General features: G+C 35.2%; 1 protein-coding gene across 2 annotated transcripts in view; it reads right to left on the reverse strand.

Moving 5' to 3' along the window:
- Positions 1-17,174, reverse strand: part of WBP1L (WW domain binding protein 1 like) — a 40,649-nt gene that overhangs the window by 9,961 nt on the left and 13,514 nt on the right. Inside the window, exons 1-2 of one of the 2 annotated variants that reach the window (XM_026704693.2) lie at positions 10,982-11,230; positions 2,374-2,476 (exon numbers count right to left, since the gene is read on the reverse strand). In XM_026704693.2, the coding sequence (XP_026560478.2) occupies positions 2,374-2,476; positions 10,982-11,008 (130 nt within the window). In that variant the 5' untranslated portion in view covers positions 11,009-11,230. Of the gene's footprint in view, positions 1-2,373; positions 2,477-10,981; positions 11,231-17,174 lie in introns of those variants that run through there. The other variant, XM_026704692.2, reaches the window with a different exon arrangement.

Raw genomic sequence — 17,174 nt, forward strand, 5'->3', positions numbered from 1 at the left:
GTTAATTCCTAAGACAGTAATCATTATCCTTGGAGAAAACTATACAGAATCCCCAGTGAAACATATATTGTTGCAGTTAAACAGGTGACTATTTAGCAGTACTGATCCTAATATGGCTGCCTGACTGTTTTAAACCCTGTCCACTCTAGTTTATAAGAACCACAGCATACACAAAAGCATCCATCTTTAACTGGACTTGTGATCTGCCCACTAGGGCAGGGGTCCCCAAACCCCATTCCAAACTGGGCTGTGCAAACGATGGGCAAGCACGTGTGCACAAAGTTCCACTCACGTGAGCAGCAGAAAGTGTGCAAAGTTCCACTTGCGCAAATGGTGGGCCTTGAGCTCATGCATGAAGCTCCACTTGCACGAAGAGAGCTTTGTACACGAGCACTCTCTCACGCGAGTAGAACTTCGTGCAGGAATGCAAATGCCTGCCTGTCATGCTAGTGCAGCTTCATGCACAAGCACCCTCCTCTCATGCACCAAGCTTCATTCATGTGAGGAAGGTGTCTGTGCCCACTGCTTGCACCAATGGAGCTGTGCGTATGCACATGAGCCTGCCACCCACATGGCCACACTGGGCCACCATGCTGGAAAGGTTGGGGACCACTGCATTAGGGTATTGGGGCTGTTGCAAAGCAAAAGACAGCAATGGAAATTTGAACTGGGAATAGTTAAGTCTGTCTTACCTACAAACTTGTAGAGATGAAGAAAAATAGCAAGAATAATGTGTTGTTTGTGCTCAGTTTTCAAGTATTTGCTCAATAGCTACTACTATCACCATCTTTAGCTTTTGAACAAATAAAACTATAATCTAGATGTAATAAAAGTGTAAATGAAAAGGACTAATAGAAACCTCAAAGGATGTATTTTAAAGAATGGACATACAGTCTTTGTTGGGGAAGTAAAAAAAATTAAAGACCAACTGACTGACATGATGCTTGAGAAATTATGAATATATTAGGTATTGGGTGTTTCGAAGAGAAATACTGTGAGAAATTAGCAAAGTAGTATTATTTGTGATATAAACACTGAATTCAAAAAATGTAATTTTGTTTTTGAAAAGCAATTTCATACAATAAAGACACAATATAGCACTTAGCAGTTAGACTTGTATACTGCTTCACAGTGCTTTACAGCTCTCTCTAAGCAGTTTACCGAGTCAGCATCTTGCCCCCAACATTTTATGGACCTCGGAAGGATGGAAGGCTGAATCAACCTTGAGCCGGTGAGAATCGAACTACCGAACTGCTGGAAGTAGGGAGTCAGCAGAAATAACCTGCAGTACAGGATTCTACTCACTGCGCCAACATGGCTCTTCTTCCACAGATTTATTACATTTTGTAACAATAATTATTTTTTAAATTTAGGTTAAAAATTTTGAAATATTGTTTAACATGTAATGGATATGTTATGAACAAATGGTGTTCCCCTTTTGTTGTTTTGTTATTGTTAAGTTAGCTTAAATGCTTATTTTTCCCATTTTTGCACATTTGTTCTTGTTAAAATTTGTTAAATTATTAAACAAACTTTAATGGAAAATAAACATAAATGGAGTAAATTTTAAATCTGGAGGAGAGAATCCCTTGATATGCAGCCAAAAACAGACTCTTTCTCATAATCTTTAGGTCAGATTCAAGCAGAAATTGAATCTGTTTATGGTACATGCCAACAAAATGAAATCTTTTTAAAAATTTTAAAAAAATATCACATATTAAAAATGTCCACTTAATCTAGTGGATTCATCATTCATGGATATCTCTGACCCACATTTCAAGTGTGGACTGAACTTCAGTGTGTTGGCTCTCACTTGTTACTGATACCAAGCATCTGTTCAAAGTCTCTGCTGCCTTACCAGTGTCCAATAAACGGGAGATATAAATATTTGGATGATACCAATGAACTCAAAAACCTTGAATGACCTCTTCCAGAATTAAACAACAAAGAAAACGGAATAAAAACATTAGTATCTAACAGGATAATTTCCTAATAAGGAATAGAATCTATTGGAAATGCCTAGAGGAAGTAGAATCACTGTCAAACAGAAGTACTTATTCCTAGTCTGACAGGTGATACAAAGGTTATCACAGGGCAAAACTGAAGCCCACCCAAAATAAAAATAAAAAATGGAAAAACAAGCAGGAACTATTCTTCTATATATTTCCTGCAAAGCCTATCAGTGTGATCTAGAGCCTTTCCTGTCTTATATTGAAATGTATCAAGTAGACATTTTGCCATATATAGTCAGTTTTTTACCATGCTTAAATTTCAATCTATAAAAGCATTTCTTTGAGAGGGGGAGATAAAGGCAGATGCTAAACCCAAAAGTAGTTTATGATTTATATTATAAAATGAATTTTAAAAACTTACACCAGAGTTCATAATAGTAATTGCAGCATTGAGACTGTCCACAGCAATGGCCTGTTTCACAACTGTAACTCTGATTGTTGATTCCTATGCAGGTTTCTTTGTCCTACAATGCAAGAAAGAAATATGTTACTAACATAGCAATCTGACAAGTGGGGAGGCTCATGTGAGTCTCAATCCCACAAACTAAGGTTTGTGAGTCATATATTAACCCAAGGCTTAAATACCTGTCAATATTCTGGATATAGATTATGGACCACTTCTATAGGTTATGGGTAGCTTGTAGCTATCTGAGAAAAACACAGAGTTAATTAACCCTTGGAAATGGAATGAAAACCTTCATTGGCTTAGGCTTCCTTGATATCAAATTGAATAAAAATGCTGTGTTTTAACAGAAATATTTTTAGTTGCATTAAAATTAAGTATTTTCTATAAATATCAGTCTGGTCCCATTGCTCATTTTCTTCCTCTCTCATTTGTGGATGTATATGTATAGCAAAAAAGGATGGAAATGAACTACCAGAATTATACCCCTGTAAAGTACAGAAAGTGAACAAAAGTTCTGAATGTTCCTTTAATAAAACACTGACAACTTCTGCAAGGAAAAAAAAAAATCAGTTTTCCTCTGTACAGGTAGTCCTCGACTTACAACAGTTCATTTAGTGACTGTTCAAAGTTACAATGGCACAGAAAAAAGTGACTTATGACCATTTTTCACTTAGGATCACTGCAGCATCCCCATGGTCATATGATCAAAATTCAGATGCTTGGTAACTGATTCATATTTATGATGGTTATAGTATCCCCTTTTGCGACGTTCTAACAAGTGGACAATGGGGAAGCCAAATTCACTTAACAACCATATTACTAATTTGACAATTGCAGTGATTCACTTAACAAATGTGGCAAGAAATCTCATTAAATGGGGCAAAACTCACTTAAGCAATATAAATTCAGGGCTCAATTGTTGGTTGTAAGTTGAGGACTACCTGTATTTATTTGTGATATTTAGGTATGTTGGCAGGGCAACAATTAGGAATACCTTGCCAACATGGTCAATACTGACTAGGAATAGTTCTCTAATTCTTTCATTTCCTAAATCTGTTTCAAGCTCCTTTTAGCAAGGTTTATCCTAGGCATATTTTCAGTGTGTTTAATCTTTTTTAACAAGCTGGCAAAAGTAACTGTAATGTATATGACATAAGAATTTCATCCCTGACCATGCAGGAAAGGGTGTAGCAGCTTTAGCCTAAAGTTGGATCAAACCGGGCCATAAGAATATGCATATAAATATTCAGATGTCTTTTCAAGGGAAAATATGTTTTAAATTAATGCATCGGAGAGAGCACAAAAATGTTTAAACACAATAGTTTTTTTTAACTTGATAGCCTTAATTTAAGTCAAACATTTACTGCCACAGAATCGTATTATGAAATAGTTCCTATCTACTTAGCAATACATTGCTATAGTACCAGAAGGCTAAGTTAAATAAATAATAAAGGCAAGGTAGTGATTTGGTGTTATATTTATAGCATCATTAAAGCATGCTGTGCCTTAGATCATAAGCAAAAAGGTTCAATCTTTACAATAAAGAATGATAATGAGGAGATAGCAAAGACAGGAAGTGAAGACAGTAAGCGATGAGGCACGTAACAGAGTTTATACACAATGGGAACTAAAGGAGTTTAAATTTAACACATCTGGAAGGCATGAGAGGTAGCCTATTAAGGAGAGATATATAATTATGATTTTAACCAAGAACTGCTTGGCTTGTTGGTTAACCAATGTAAGATACCAGACAGCATGCTTTAATTTAGCTGATAATAGAAAAATAACATTTGTGGCTATTTTTCAGAATATTGAATATGAAAGACTAAATCAATTAGAAATCATGATTAGGAAAGATTTTAAAACGTAAAGGAATCTGTTTTGGAAAGCATCACAGTTATAAATCAAAAGAAAGGAATCTTTTCTTCTGTTGAAAAAGAAATAAACAAAGACTAGAAAAACATGGGAGGGTTAAAAAAATGCCATTCTCTTCAAAATTCAGAGAATGAGGCAGAGTAAAAGTCTCACCTGGAACAATCCAGGAAATCTTTTTTGATTTTTTTTTTGTAAATACCTTGAAATTTTATAGAAACAAACATGCTAAACATTATTTCACTGTTTTTTTATATCATTAAACTAATTTTAGATCATGTAAACAAAGCAATTCTGTTATTCCTAAAGAGACTCATTATATAGTTAAATCAACACACAGGAATCTTAGCATTAAAGAGTTCCACCAACTCTTATTACCCCAAGAAGTAGTTAGCAGTTGTCACAAAAAGACATCTAGGCATCATTTTCAAAGTGCCAACATCAAAGTACCAGTTTCTAAAGGGGAGAGGGGATTCTTACCCATTACATGGAATATTCTCCCTGGAATTTGTAACAAGCAAAAAAGTTCACATAAACCTTCACTGTGTCTGAATACACACTGATATTATTTCTCCTTCACAAATCACAACACTGTGCTAAATGAGATAACCTGGTTGCCAAAAGCTTCTCTCAATTTCTCTTCCAGTTACATCTTCCAGAGAAATCTCCTCTTCTATCCCAAGATAAGTCTTAAGTAGGGCTAAGAAGACCCTTTCAGTTTTGCCTTGACAAAAATTTCTTGACCACTCCCCTCTTGAAATTAGGATTCCAAACAAGCAATTATTGGTTCGTGGGCTATTTTCTTCAATAGTGTGCATGCCATCAGAGAAGTTCTACTGATAAAAAAGTTGATGATTCTTTGATATGGTACAGTATGTACAGTGATGTTAATTTTTTCAGCTCAGCATTCAAACATTTAGAAAATGACTTTGACTTTGCTGGTGTGCCATCCCAACCTGAACAAAATAACAATTCCCTATATCCCCTACCACCATCTAGGTGTGCCATCTGAACAGCAACATTTGGTACAGCACCAAGACTGGGCCCGAAGGAGAGTCTTGGGCCTTGATATCAACTCTAGAGCCACTGCTGCTCCTGAAAATGGCTGCCTTGCAGCTCTACATGGGGCTGCCCTTGAAGAACATCCGGAAGCCCCAGCTGATGCAAAATGCAGCAGCCCACGTGGTTTTGTGCAGACCCTAATCGTGCAAAAACAGAGCATGCTTTCACATGATTTCTTCAGAGATTGTGAAAGACCATTCTCCTAAGCCAGTTCAAGAACAAAGACATGTGCAACTCATAGCACATGGGTATAGGCCACAGGGGCCTGTCAACAGAAAGAGAACACTGCCTGAAGGCAGTGGTGCAATTCAACCAGTGTAACAACTGGTTCGTGCACGTACATGCACTCTGCATTTTTAAAAACCTGTAATACTTACTTTCAACTGCAGTCTCTGAATAAAACAGCTGAGGCGCGGCAATCAGCTGTGCTCTAAACAAAGAAAATAAAGCACAGGAAAGAGCAGGGGCAGGCAGACATGCTCGTTGCAGTGAACTGGTTCAGCTGATCATTGGAACAAGGGGTTCATCCGTACTGGGAGAATCCCACCCCTGTCTGGAGATAAAAGGAGGGCAGCAAATACTGGGGAATGCTGGGATTCAGTGGCATTTGCACCATTCTCCAGGGCTTCTGTATCTTGGAAAATCAATAATAATAATAATAAAAATAAAATTTATATTTCCACCTATTGGCCCATGGCGACTCGAGGTGGCTTAAAGAATATAAAACCGTATTTAAAATAAAATTAAAAAAACAAAAAAAATCAAATTAATAAAGTACAATAGAACAAAATCTGAAAGAATAAATAAATCACCCCCAACTTCCACTCCCCACCCTGATGACAGTAGAACACATGAGCCACTGGATGGGCTCCGTCCCGCTCTTGGTTCCCCAGGCCCGCTGGCAGAACCAGGTCTTCTATCTCCCTCAGGGATGGGACCCGCAACATCCCCTGCCTCCCCGCTTTAATGGGTCAGGTAGATGTGACCAGCAAGAGACGTTCCCTCAGATAACCCGGACCCAAGCCATGAAGGGCTTTAAAGATGACAACCGGCACCTTGAATTGCACCCGGAAGCAAATCAGCAACCAATGCAGCTCCTGCAGAAGTGAAAGATGTGCACATGCGGCGCCCACAGCTTTTAAATATCACAAGAGAATGGGTGTGCTTTCAATAATAGTTATTAGGTGTTGGTATGTCTCTTTTGTCTCATGTGTCATAAGTTCATTAGTATATACTATGTAGATATTAGCCATCTGACATGACTGTAAAATGGCCTTCTGCCTTGCTCCTGTATGAAAGATTCTGGAGTCAAGGCTAATTCATTCACTATAGCAACCCTCTCTTAATTTATATTGAAGTAGTGCATCTAAGAATGTGGTACATGAAATTCCAACTGCAAATACATTCATTTGAAATGATTCAGGAAGATAGGTATCTTGGGCAGTGAACAAGGCAGCCACATTTTGTACTGTCCAGACCAACCTTGAATATCTGCCAACAGTATAATGACAAAGCAATTTTCAAAACTAGCTGGTACTAATGGTGAGAAGATAGAGGTGAAGAGCTTTCAAATAGTAGTAACATGTTACAGTGCTCAACATTTTCCAAACTAGTACTCCCCAAAACTTCAAGGGCTATTACATACTTAAAGTATAACAAAGCACAGCATGAGTCACAGCCTATCATAATATTTTAGTTAGAAAATAAGGAAGTATATACTTTTGTTTGCAATTTACTTTATTAAATTCAATAGATATAAATTTAAAAGTTCTCATATAAAAAGTTAAAAATGTAACAAAAATATTTCTTTTGAAAGATGTTTTCTAGATATGGATGATATTTCTGAAGGCTATTTTTTCCACTTAGGATGCTCTTTCATGGAACCATAGCAACATATTTGAAGCATACATATTTAAACATGTTAAGGGTCCCTTTGAGCTGTTTTTTCTATTACAAATGTTCAATGTGTTCAAAATGCTACTTGAAAATTTAAAACAACTGTGATTTATCATACTGTATTTCAAATACTGGTAGGATTCTATTAAATTTATCATACAAATCATTAAGATCAAATTCTTTTACTTTCAGAAAGATGGGCTATTGCAGTGGTGGCTAACCTTTTTGGGCTCCTGTGCCAAAAATTGTGCACATACTTGCATGCTCGTGCCAGCACCCAGAATGCAATGCGTGCTCCCCATGCCCCCTAAGCATGCGCGTGCAATCCCCGCCCACCCCCGCCACTCCCTTACCTGCACTGCGCTTCACAACTGATTTTCGGTTGGTGTGAGGCCTTTTTTTGGCCTCCCAAAGGCTTGAGGAAGGCTTCTGCCATCTTTGTAGGCCGAAAACTAGCCCCATTTCGTCATTTCCTGTATTTTCAGAAAAACAGGAAGTGACGAAATGGGGCTAATTTTTGGCCTACAAAGCTTGCCTGCAGAAGCCTTTCTCAAGCCTTTGGGAGGCTGAAAAAGGCCTCAAACCGGCCAAAAATCACTGTGTGGCATGCACATGCGCAGTGAGGTAAGTTTGCCTGCAGCTTGCGTGCTGGCACAAATGGCCCTGTGTGCCACCTGTGGCACACGTGCCATAGGTTTGCCATCACGGGGTTATTGGCTTAAAAACCACAATTTAATTCCTCTAAAACCTTACTTACACTGGCTAGCTAAAAAGTGCATTCTAGACTCTATAATTACGTACTTAATTTATCTGATTTAATCCACTTGCCATTTATAATCAAAGTGAATGTGGAAACCTCTAGTAACAAGTATAACGAGTATTATGAGCTGAATCTGGACAAGGATTACCCAGAAAATTGTGAAGCAATTTCCATTTCCCCTCTTCCAAAGCTAGGAGGAAACCTAAGGGCTGCCTGGCAGACGTACACATTTTCTTATTATAGTATTTCCACCCACTCACCCACCCCCCAAATAAGCAGGAAGAAATGCTCTCTTGTACCAGCTGGTCTTTTCATCACTAAAATTAAGAATTATTCAGAGGAATCACACTTGGCATCTATTTTCTAAAAGTATGTGGAAGTTTTCAGATGGCAAGAGTCCAACAAAGTGCTCTCTCCACTTCCCCAAAACCCTCCAGCTGTTTTTCCCATAGAAAACAGTAGACAGTGGCCAGCATTTTTGGACAACCAGTATTATGGATATACCTGTTGAAATTTCTCCCCAAACTCTTGCAGAGAAATATTCAAGCCATAACTTTACAGAAATGTAAACCAAAACAAAATTCTTCTACAGTCAATTTTACTGGACAATTTCTTTTAATGACAATCTCAGATTCATGTCTGATTATGATATATCCTTTTCTCAATTTTTGATTACAATTCAGGTTTTTATAACTTGTCTACATTCTAATTTGTTAAAGAGATGAGGAACTCTTAATAAGTTATATTAAGAGTTCCTCATCTCTAACAAATTTAGCCCTACAGTGCTCAAAAAGAAAGAAGCTGCTCCCCAACCTAATTACAGATTTCATACGCTATCGTTTATAGATGTTGATTGATAAGTGAGATATATTCTGTAGAAATCCTTGTACAATAAGAACAGTTTGAACTTGTACCATGTTATACTGTTAAAAGGCTATAACATTAGTTTTAAGAGTGCAGTTAAATAATAAGGGAAAAAACTCTTTCACATTCAATTGTACTTTCCTTTTTAAAACAGGCCCTTTTCTGTAACCCGCTGGGCTTCTGAGAAAAGTATTCAAGTTCTACCGAAAATGGCACATTTTTAGCCGGAAATATTTTTACTCTTCCCTCCCCCCCTCAAATTTTAATCACTAGTTAGCTCTGGCTTGGCTGGTTTAAGATACCAAATGACATAAACAAAATCCCATTACTTAAATCACTGCATTACTCCCTTGCCTCTTGCTCCCTCTGGGATATTAGCAGTGGGATGGGATGGGGAGAACCTTTTAAAAACTGATAAAAAAGCTTTACTGTTATATATTAAATATTAACTAATGAAATATTACTAAAATGTAACCTTTCTTATTGGCCTACTCAGTTTCTCCATTTTAGAAAAGGAGAACATATCACATATTTCACTAAAACATTTAGCACGTTTATATATTTTAACTACTTAATTGCTGATTTCAATTCTGCTATAAAGCACAAAACCAGTTGAAATTGTAAAAAAAAAAGAAAAGAAAAACCCTAGCATCACTTGCATTCAATTATATGAATAGTTTTTTTTGTGTTAATAAATTAAATTAGTATTACATTTTAAAATAAATCTGAAGATACCTTGAAAAGAAATTGGAAATGAAAATGTATTAAATCTGGTCACTTTCTTGTTAATCCTTTTGCCTGCAGCTCTAGTTGCTTTGTTGAAATTTAGTTATTCCCCAAATACCACATAGACATTTGAGGAAGTCTAATTCTCCATTCTAAAGAAAGGATTACATATTTTGTGTTACTCTGAAACATAATGTTCATTCTATCTTTTAAATACCATCTGTTGGGACATACAGCAAATTATGACGGTTTTCAGATAAAAAGATCTGAGATTTATTGAACAAAAAGCAGGTGCAAACATTAGCCCTTCTAGCAAGATTAATCACAGAGTCACCAAAAATAGGCAAGTAAACTTGTTTCAGATATTGAATCTCTTTTATCAGTGATAGACTGAACAGAACACATAAATATAATCAGAAGCTATCCACATTTCCTTTTAGGAGGTGCATCTGATATGAAAGTATTCAGAGGTCACAGAGTTTATCTCCCATAGACACAATTTCAATGTCAAGTGGTTTATAAGAATTCTAACAAAACATATATTTTCTAGAGAATTAATTTGCTGATACAATACATAATATAATATAAAATGGTCTGTTATTACCATATTAAAATTTCCATAATCTTATCTTTATTTAAAATAGTATAAATAATTTAAAAACAATGTGAACTCCGTGCTTCAGCTAATCATTGCAATTCTTACTGCAATTATTCTTACTGTTTTAAAAACTAGGCATTTATAAATTAAATCTATTTCATTTTTATCAAATAATTTGCTGGTACTAAATATTTTAGATAACAAAATATTTAAAGTTCACTACATCAACATCATTTAATCTTTTTTTTACAAAATAAATACATGTTAGATGATATTTTAATTAAAGGACAGGCTGATTCCTAAACGGTCATTTACTAAATTTACTCTACTAAATTCTGGATCTAGAAGAGCAAGCTGAAAGCATTCGATCCCAGTTAGGAACCAATTAATTTGGTACTTTAAAAAGAAAAACTTCACAAATATTTTAAAAATACATATTAACTCTGATGGTAAGTTTATTTACTGCAAAACTGTTACAGCAAAAAAAAAAATCTTATAAGCAGCTCAAATTTATAAGAGATTTAGAAATATTTGAAAGGGAGAACACATTTTTTTTTTTATGCTGACTCTGATTCCTTAAAAAAGTTTGTTCAGTCTTCAGGATTTTTCAGTGTTGTGATACAAATATCTTTTTCCTCTCAAATAGACCAGTGGAAATATGATCAAAGTGAATTTGGAGAATCAGTAACTCACTTGACAAGGAAGCTTGGTATCTTTAAAAACCAGCAAAACTTCTTATTCTCCACCCTAACCAGTATAAAACCAAGAATCCAAAAACAAGTTACCTGTCGCAGGCCCAAAAGGAAAGGCATTTTGCAAGCTCATAATCCAAGCTAAGAATGTAAACAAAGGAATTTCAAAAACTGCATACTCATTTCTTCATCTGATATGGAAAGACTACATGCACAATCTTTTTTAAAGTAGGATTTCCATAGCTGGGAATGTCAAATAAACAGGGTCCCAGGATACAGCATGCTCTCACTCGCTCTTTCCTCTCCCAGAGACCAATTTCAGAAACAGCAGAGCTATCGTGTGTTTGCCAAGGGGGAAGTGACATCACTAGTAGCACTGCCCAGGAAAAAAAATAACTCTTTAGACAGCTGCTGATTAACAATTCAAAGAGGCCTACTGCCTAGAAAAAATACACAGCACTTAGGAAATGAGAAACATTTAAAACCAAATGCTTGGATTAAGTATTAATGACTACTCAAAATTACGTTTATATCTCATTATTTTTAAAGGAAAATAGTATTTAAACAACCTGGACCTTGTTTTCAGGGCCAATACATCATGAAAATACATATCTATTCTCTAGAACACCTAGAAACAGTTAGACCAAAACCAGAAACATTAAAAACAACAATGCTTTCTCCTGTGACATCTAGGGTCTGAGGCAGAAAAGTAGAAAGTCAATTTTGAGGTCTCACTGGCAGTCTTGATGTGGCCACATTCAACTTAACTAATAAAGAAGTATGTCTTAAATCATATCCAACCTGGAGTGGACAGTCTGAAGTTCTCAGTCCAATTTCAGCTACCTGCAAACTAAAATCTATTTTGGCAAAAAAAAAAAAAAAAAGCTATAAAAAATTGCCCCTGAAGCTAAATGACTGAGTGAGAAGAAGTGAAGTAGTTTTAGAAAAAGAAAAAAAATGCTAATAAGGCTCTGTTAATTTTTTTTTTTTTTGCAGAATTTTAGGAATCTACTTGAGCACTAAACCTACCTCTTGGCATATATGTATTATATTATCTATATATTAGCCTGACTTACAATGCCAAGAGAAATTCACAAGAATGTCATAGAATTCTAAACAAAACAAGGCTATACATAAAATTTGTACTGGCAATTTTCTATCTAGTAATCATTTTCATTTATTTAATTTTCAATAGAAGACCTATTCCCACCAAAATCAACGCAAAAGTAATAAATATAGATGTTTTATTTTATTTTTTAAAACAAGCTTTTTAAACGTATTGAAATATGTTTGGAATACTGTGTAGTAATAACTCTTTCAAAAAATTACAGAAAAAGGAGAGGAGCATGTGATGTACATACTAGAACTACAGAATACTGAAAAAACAGGTAGTGCTTTTAAAATGACATAAAATACATTTCTTTCACCTCCAGCCAATCCTCCACACTCCGTGTGGTAAAATGACCTATGGAAACATCAATAATCTCACAGGTTTTTGCGCTAGTGAGCTTACTTGCTGTGTACAAACAAACTGCGGAGGGGAAAGGAAAAATGTATGAAAGAAAAGATTAACCTAACCCTCTCTTATTCTTGGCTGAGGAAATGGGTTTGCATTGACATGAGTATTCCCTTTTTAAAAAAATTGAAAGCAGACTAGAATAAAAACTGAGAGAGACCCAGATGCTTGGAGTTTAGTATAAGAGTGAGCATGATAAGATAACTGTGAACTAGATTCAATGCTCAATGCTCAAGTTATAAGTTCAGATACAGCAAGCCCTGTTTTTTACAATACACTGCTGAATAAATATAAACAACCAAGCACTATTTTCACCAGGAGTGATATAAATTACTAAAAAGAAAATTCTAAATCTGTTTCCAGTTCTTCTCTATTTTATACCAATAAAACAGTGTTTGCCTTAGCAACAGAATACATCAAATTCCAAAGCAGTATAGATATGAAAGAAAGTGATTTAAATTTAACTCTGCTGAGCCTTTAAGCAGAGGTGTAGCAATGTTTTTGTGTTTCTCTTAAACCAGCAGCTGTTCTTGTCTGTCATATACTAGAAGCCTCACAACTCTCAAATATGAAAACACAGAATACATTATTATCAGAGGGTGGAAAATTCCCTCTTACATTGTTTTTCAATTTTACCTTGTAATGTAAGTAGTTTAGTTTGTTTGAAATTGATAAAACAAATAAGTACAAACTTAGTTGAAGACAATTTAGCATATTGATCTAATGGACATACAAGGGTATCCTCAACATTCCTTTGAGGAAGAAGGCATGACGATCCCCCAGTAACTATTTTAAAGAGCACGCTCCCGTAACATGGTCTTATCCCCAGATCAAATTTGAGGCAGTTTAATTTTGTATTTAGCTGCTCTGGTTTTAAAGTAATGTATTCTTTTTTATATAAATTTTATTACAAAATTTAAAAGAACATTAAAAGTTAACATAAGCTAATATAGCATAAGGGAAACAAATAAAAAGAGGAAAAGACAAAAGTGCCCAAAGATTTTAAAAAGCTCTAATTTCTTTTGCAGTAAATATAATTTAACTCTCACGTTATAACAAAAAAGTTTATTTTTTCCTATTATACAATTTTTTAATCATCAAAACCGCAAGTCATGTGCATTTTTTCTGTTTCACGCAAAAGAACCTAGAAAGGGTTTCTAGTCAACCACAAATGAAGACATTGTCTTTTCTCTAATCAAGGAGGTTAATTTTGCCATCTCTTTTAAGTTCACATCATCTTCACCAACCCTTCCAGTATTGTGGGAAGTTAAGAATGTTTCATCTTTTGTGCATATAGTAATTTTGCTGCAGTTGTCATATATAAACCCAAGTCCCATGCTTCATTCACTAATTTTAAAAGAAAAGTCTCTGATTTCAATTGTACATTGATCTTTAAAAATCTTCTGATTTTATGTATTTATTTGTATCCAAACTTTTTTGGCTTTTTAGACTTGATAAAATGTCTTTTCAATAAGTTCACATTTTCAGATTTGAAATACTTTTATATATTCTAGACAGTTTCTCTGGTGACAAATACAAACATTATTTCATAAAAATTCTCTTCAAGGCTAGAACATAATGTAAATTTTAATATTTGCAATTGCATATTTTCCCAGTGATCTATTTCTTTATACTTTAGCCAAATTTTCAGCCCATTTTATCATACTTTCTTGCACTTTCCTCCTATCTCATATTTCACCATTTTAGCAATAATATGTTCATCCTTTGTATATGATTTTACTTCAAACTCAGTTATGTGTTGTTCAAAACCATAAAATCATCTATACATTTTAAACTTTTTGATAACTGTACATAAGAAAACCATTGACAAGTATGTCTTTGTTACTAAATGTTCTTTTTTTATATAATTCCCTTGAGAAAAGTCTAAAACATCACAGTAAGTTAACCATTAATGCTTATTATTTCTGACAATTGATCTCTATTCATCAAATAAAATAAATAAAACAGATTTGAACTTGAGAATATGGATACATTATTCAAGATTTCTGAAAATATAGGACAGTCATGATGGGTAATTGTTGGGTGAATATTTTGATTAAAGGAAAACATAAAACAATTTTTATGTTCTAACAGAAATGTAATAAAATCATTTAAAAAGGAAATAAATTTATTGCACTAGCCATTAAAATATATTATTCGGGGTTTACCTTTGCTTCTTATGATTATTTTTTTGTTTTTAACATTCTGATTCAACTTTTTCTTGTTTTTTTATGTGATATTCCACTCAGAATCCTTTTAGACTTATAGAAATAAATGAACAAATATTTCTTACCACTTGCAGAAAATATTGGAGTTCAGTTGTTGACATCCTTTTTAAATGAAGTTTTATATTTTTGACAGTCATTAATCACAATTATCAGGAATATACCACTGTTGTTTGAAGATACAGTTACGTGATTCATTGCAGAGACTTGAAAGATCATGAGACAGCAGGAATGTTGCTATTTCCCAATACAGAAAATTACAATATGCTTTCCTAAAATATTAAGGATTTTAAATTCACTCATTCCATCTTACAGATAATCCTTGAGTTATGATTGGTTGCTTAGTGACTGTTTAAAGTTCTGATGGGCCTAACGCAGAGAACTTATGACCCGGATTTCACATTCCGATGGTTGGTTCCCTTTGCAGTCATGATTGTGATTTGGGCTCTGTTTGCACTTATGACAAGTTTCCAAGCCCTCCAGGATCATATGATTACTACTTCAATCTTCCCTACCAATTTCCTCAGAAAATCAGCAGGGAAGCTGGCAGGGACGTTTGCAAGCCACTGTCGCAGGAGTCCCTCTGGTTCCTGGTGCGTCTGTCTGTCTGTTGGGACCTATTTTGGGATGGATCTTTTTCAGCCAGTCTCTCTGAGCAGAAGGCTGCCTGCCACTATCCCTCTGCAAATTGGCCCTTCCCGGCTGATTCCAAACACCCCATTCTCCAAGTGCCTAGAGCTAAAATCTCACTTAGCTTTTGCCATGGACCTCTCCAGCCAGCATCTTTGAGAGCAACTGGGCTGCCTATCATATGGATTTCACCCTGTGCAGGGCAGAGTCCCTCTGCAAAGCAATCCTTTTACACTTTTTCCAACACTGGCTGGAAAAAGTATTTCTTCCCTTTCAGAAAGATTATATATGCTCGCCAGCAAATATAATCTTTCAGAAAGGGGAATAAGGTTTTTTCCCTGCCCTTCTCACTCTCAGAAAGATCCCATTTGCTGTCTTTCTGGGAAATAAAATATTTGGGGGGAAGCAAAAATAAGACACCATATATGCATAAATTTTAACTAGCTATGGTTTCAATTTATTTTTGTCTTTCAGATTGTACTGAAGCCTTTTCTACATAACCTTTTCTATAGATTTGACAGATGTCTAATGCTCAATTTATGGGTGAAAATCACTAGTTACATTTGGATTTTTAAAAAATCACAAAATTCTAGGGCTGTAGGTTAATAGTCAGAATTAACAGCAGTGTCATCTGAAAGTAATATCAATTCATACTATCCATTAATGTTCCTAAGTGAATTTATCTATACCTACCTACTACTCTCTGAATTTATTTTTCCTTTCAGAACATCAATTCTGGCAGTGGGTTGCCACAAAGTAAGTTTTAAATTAAAATTTTCTAGGAATAGGAAGTTGTCATCTGATACATCTAAATGGGAACTATGTCCATGTTTATAATTTCATTAGGCTCCTCATAACAATTAGTAAGATGTCTACAAGGGAACACTGAACCTCAATCCATTTGCAACAGGGAGGAAATATTTGACAAAAGTAATCATGAAAATTGAAGGGCAATTGTTGTAATATCAACATGAAAAAAAATAAATTGATGTCAAATAATAGCATGCTGGAGGAATCCGTTACAATTCAATGCTTAAAGCATATCTTGTTCTTCAAGATGCTGATAGTCACAGAAAGGAATATATCACAGGTAGTCCTCGACTTATAACTACAATGGAGCCTAAAATTTTAATCGTGTTATTGTGACCATAAGTTGAGACATTATGTGACTGGACTCAATTTTATGACTGCTTTGTAACAGTGGCTAAGCGAGTAACCATGGTTTAAGTGAATCACGTTAAGCAAATTCAGCATTTCCTACAGGCATTTTTTTTCCTGCTTTCTGCAGGAATATGGCAAAAAGTGTCATCAATTGTGAACATGTGAGCGCAGGACACTGCAACCAGTCGTAAATGTGGGCCAGTCACCTGAGCCTGAAATGTGGTCGCGACTTTGGAGTGGTGGTGGTAGCAGTAGTGGTGCAACAATTTGTAACGTCAAGGATGAGTTATAAGTAGCTTGTTTGAAGTCCGTCCCAACTTCAAACAGTCATTAAACAACTGGTTATACCTGTGCTTTCAAATAAGAACAAGGATCTACGTCTACTTTTTCTTCATTCACTCTATTAACAAATCGTCACCTACCAGCAGCCTTTCCTGGATCTTGAGAAAAGATGCACTGGCTAAAGAAACTGTCAAAAGATCATATGTCCATGCCCATATAAACTCCTTAGTATATTTTTTCCTTCCCTTCAGATTAAAAAAAAAATGCACAACCCCAATGTTTAGTTCATTATTCTAGCTAAAACAACTGGTGTCTGGGCTTGTTTTTCATCCTCTTCCTTCTCATACCTCATCTTTCTTTTTGGTTACAACTATCAACAGGGACACTCCTATACACCTTCTCATTTAGCAGCCATATTCCATTCTAATCATTTTGTCATTAAGCAAAATGGTTGCTAAGTGAACATATGAGA

The sequence above is a fragment of the Pseudonaja textilis genome, chromosome 4 (genome assembly GCF_049901715.1).
Source record: "Pseudonaja textilis isolate UNSWEBS1 chromosome 4, rPseTex1.2, whole genome shotgun sequence".
NCBI lineage: Eukaryota > Metazoa > Chordata > Lepidosauria > Squamata > Elapidae > Pseudonaja > Pseudonaja textilis.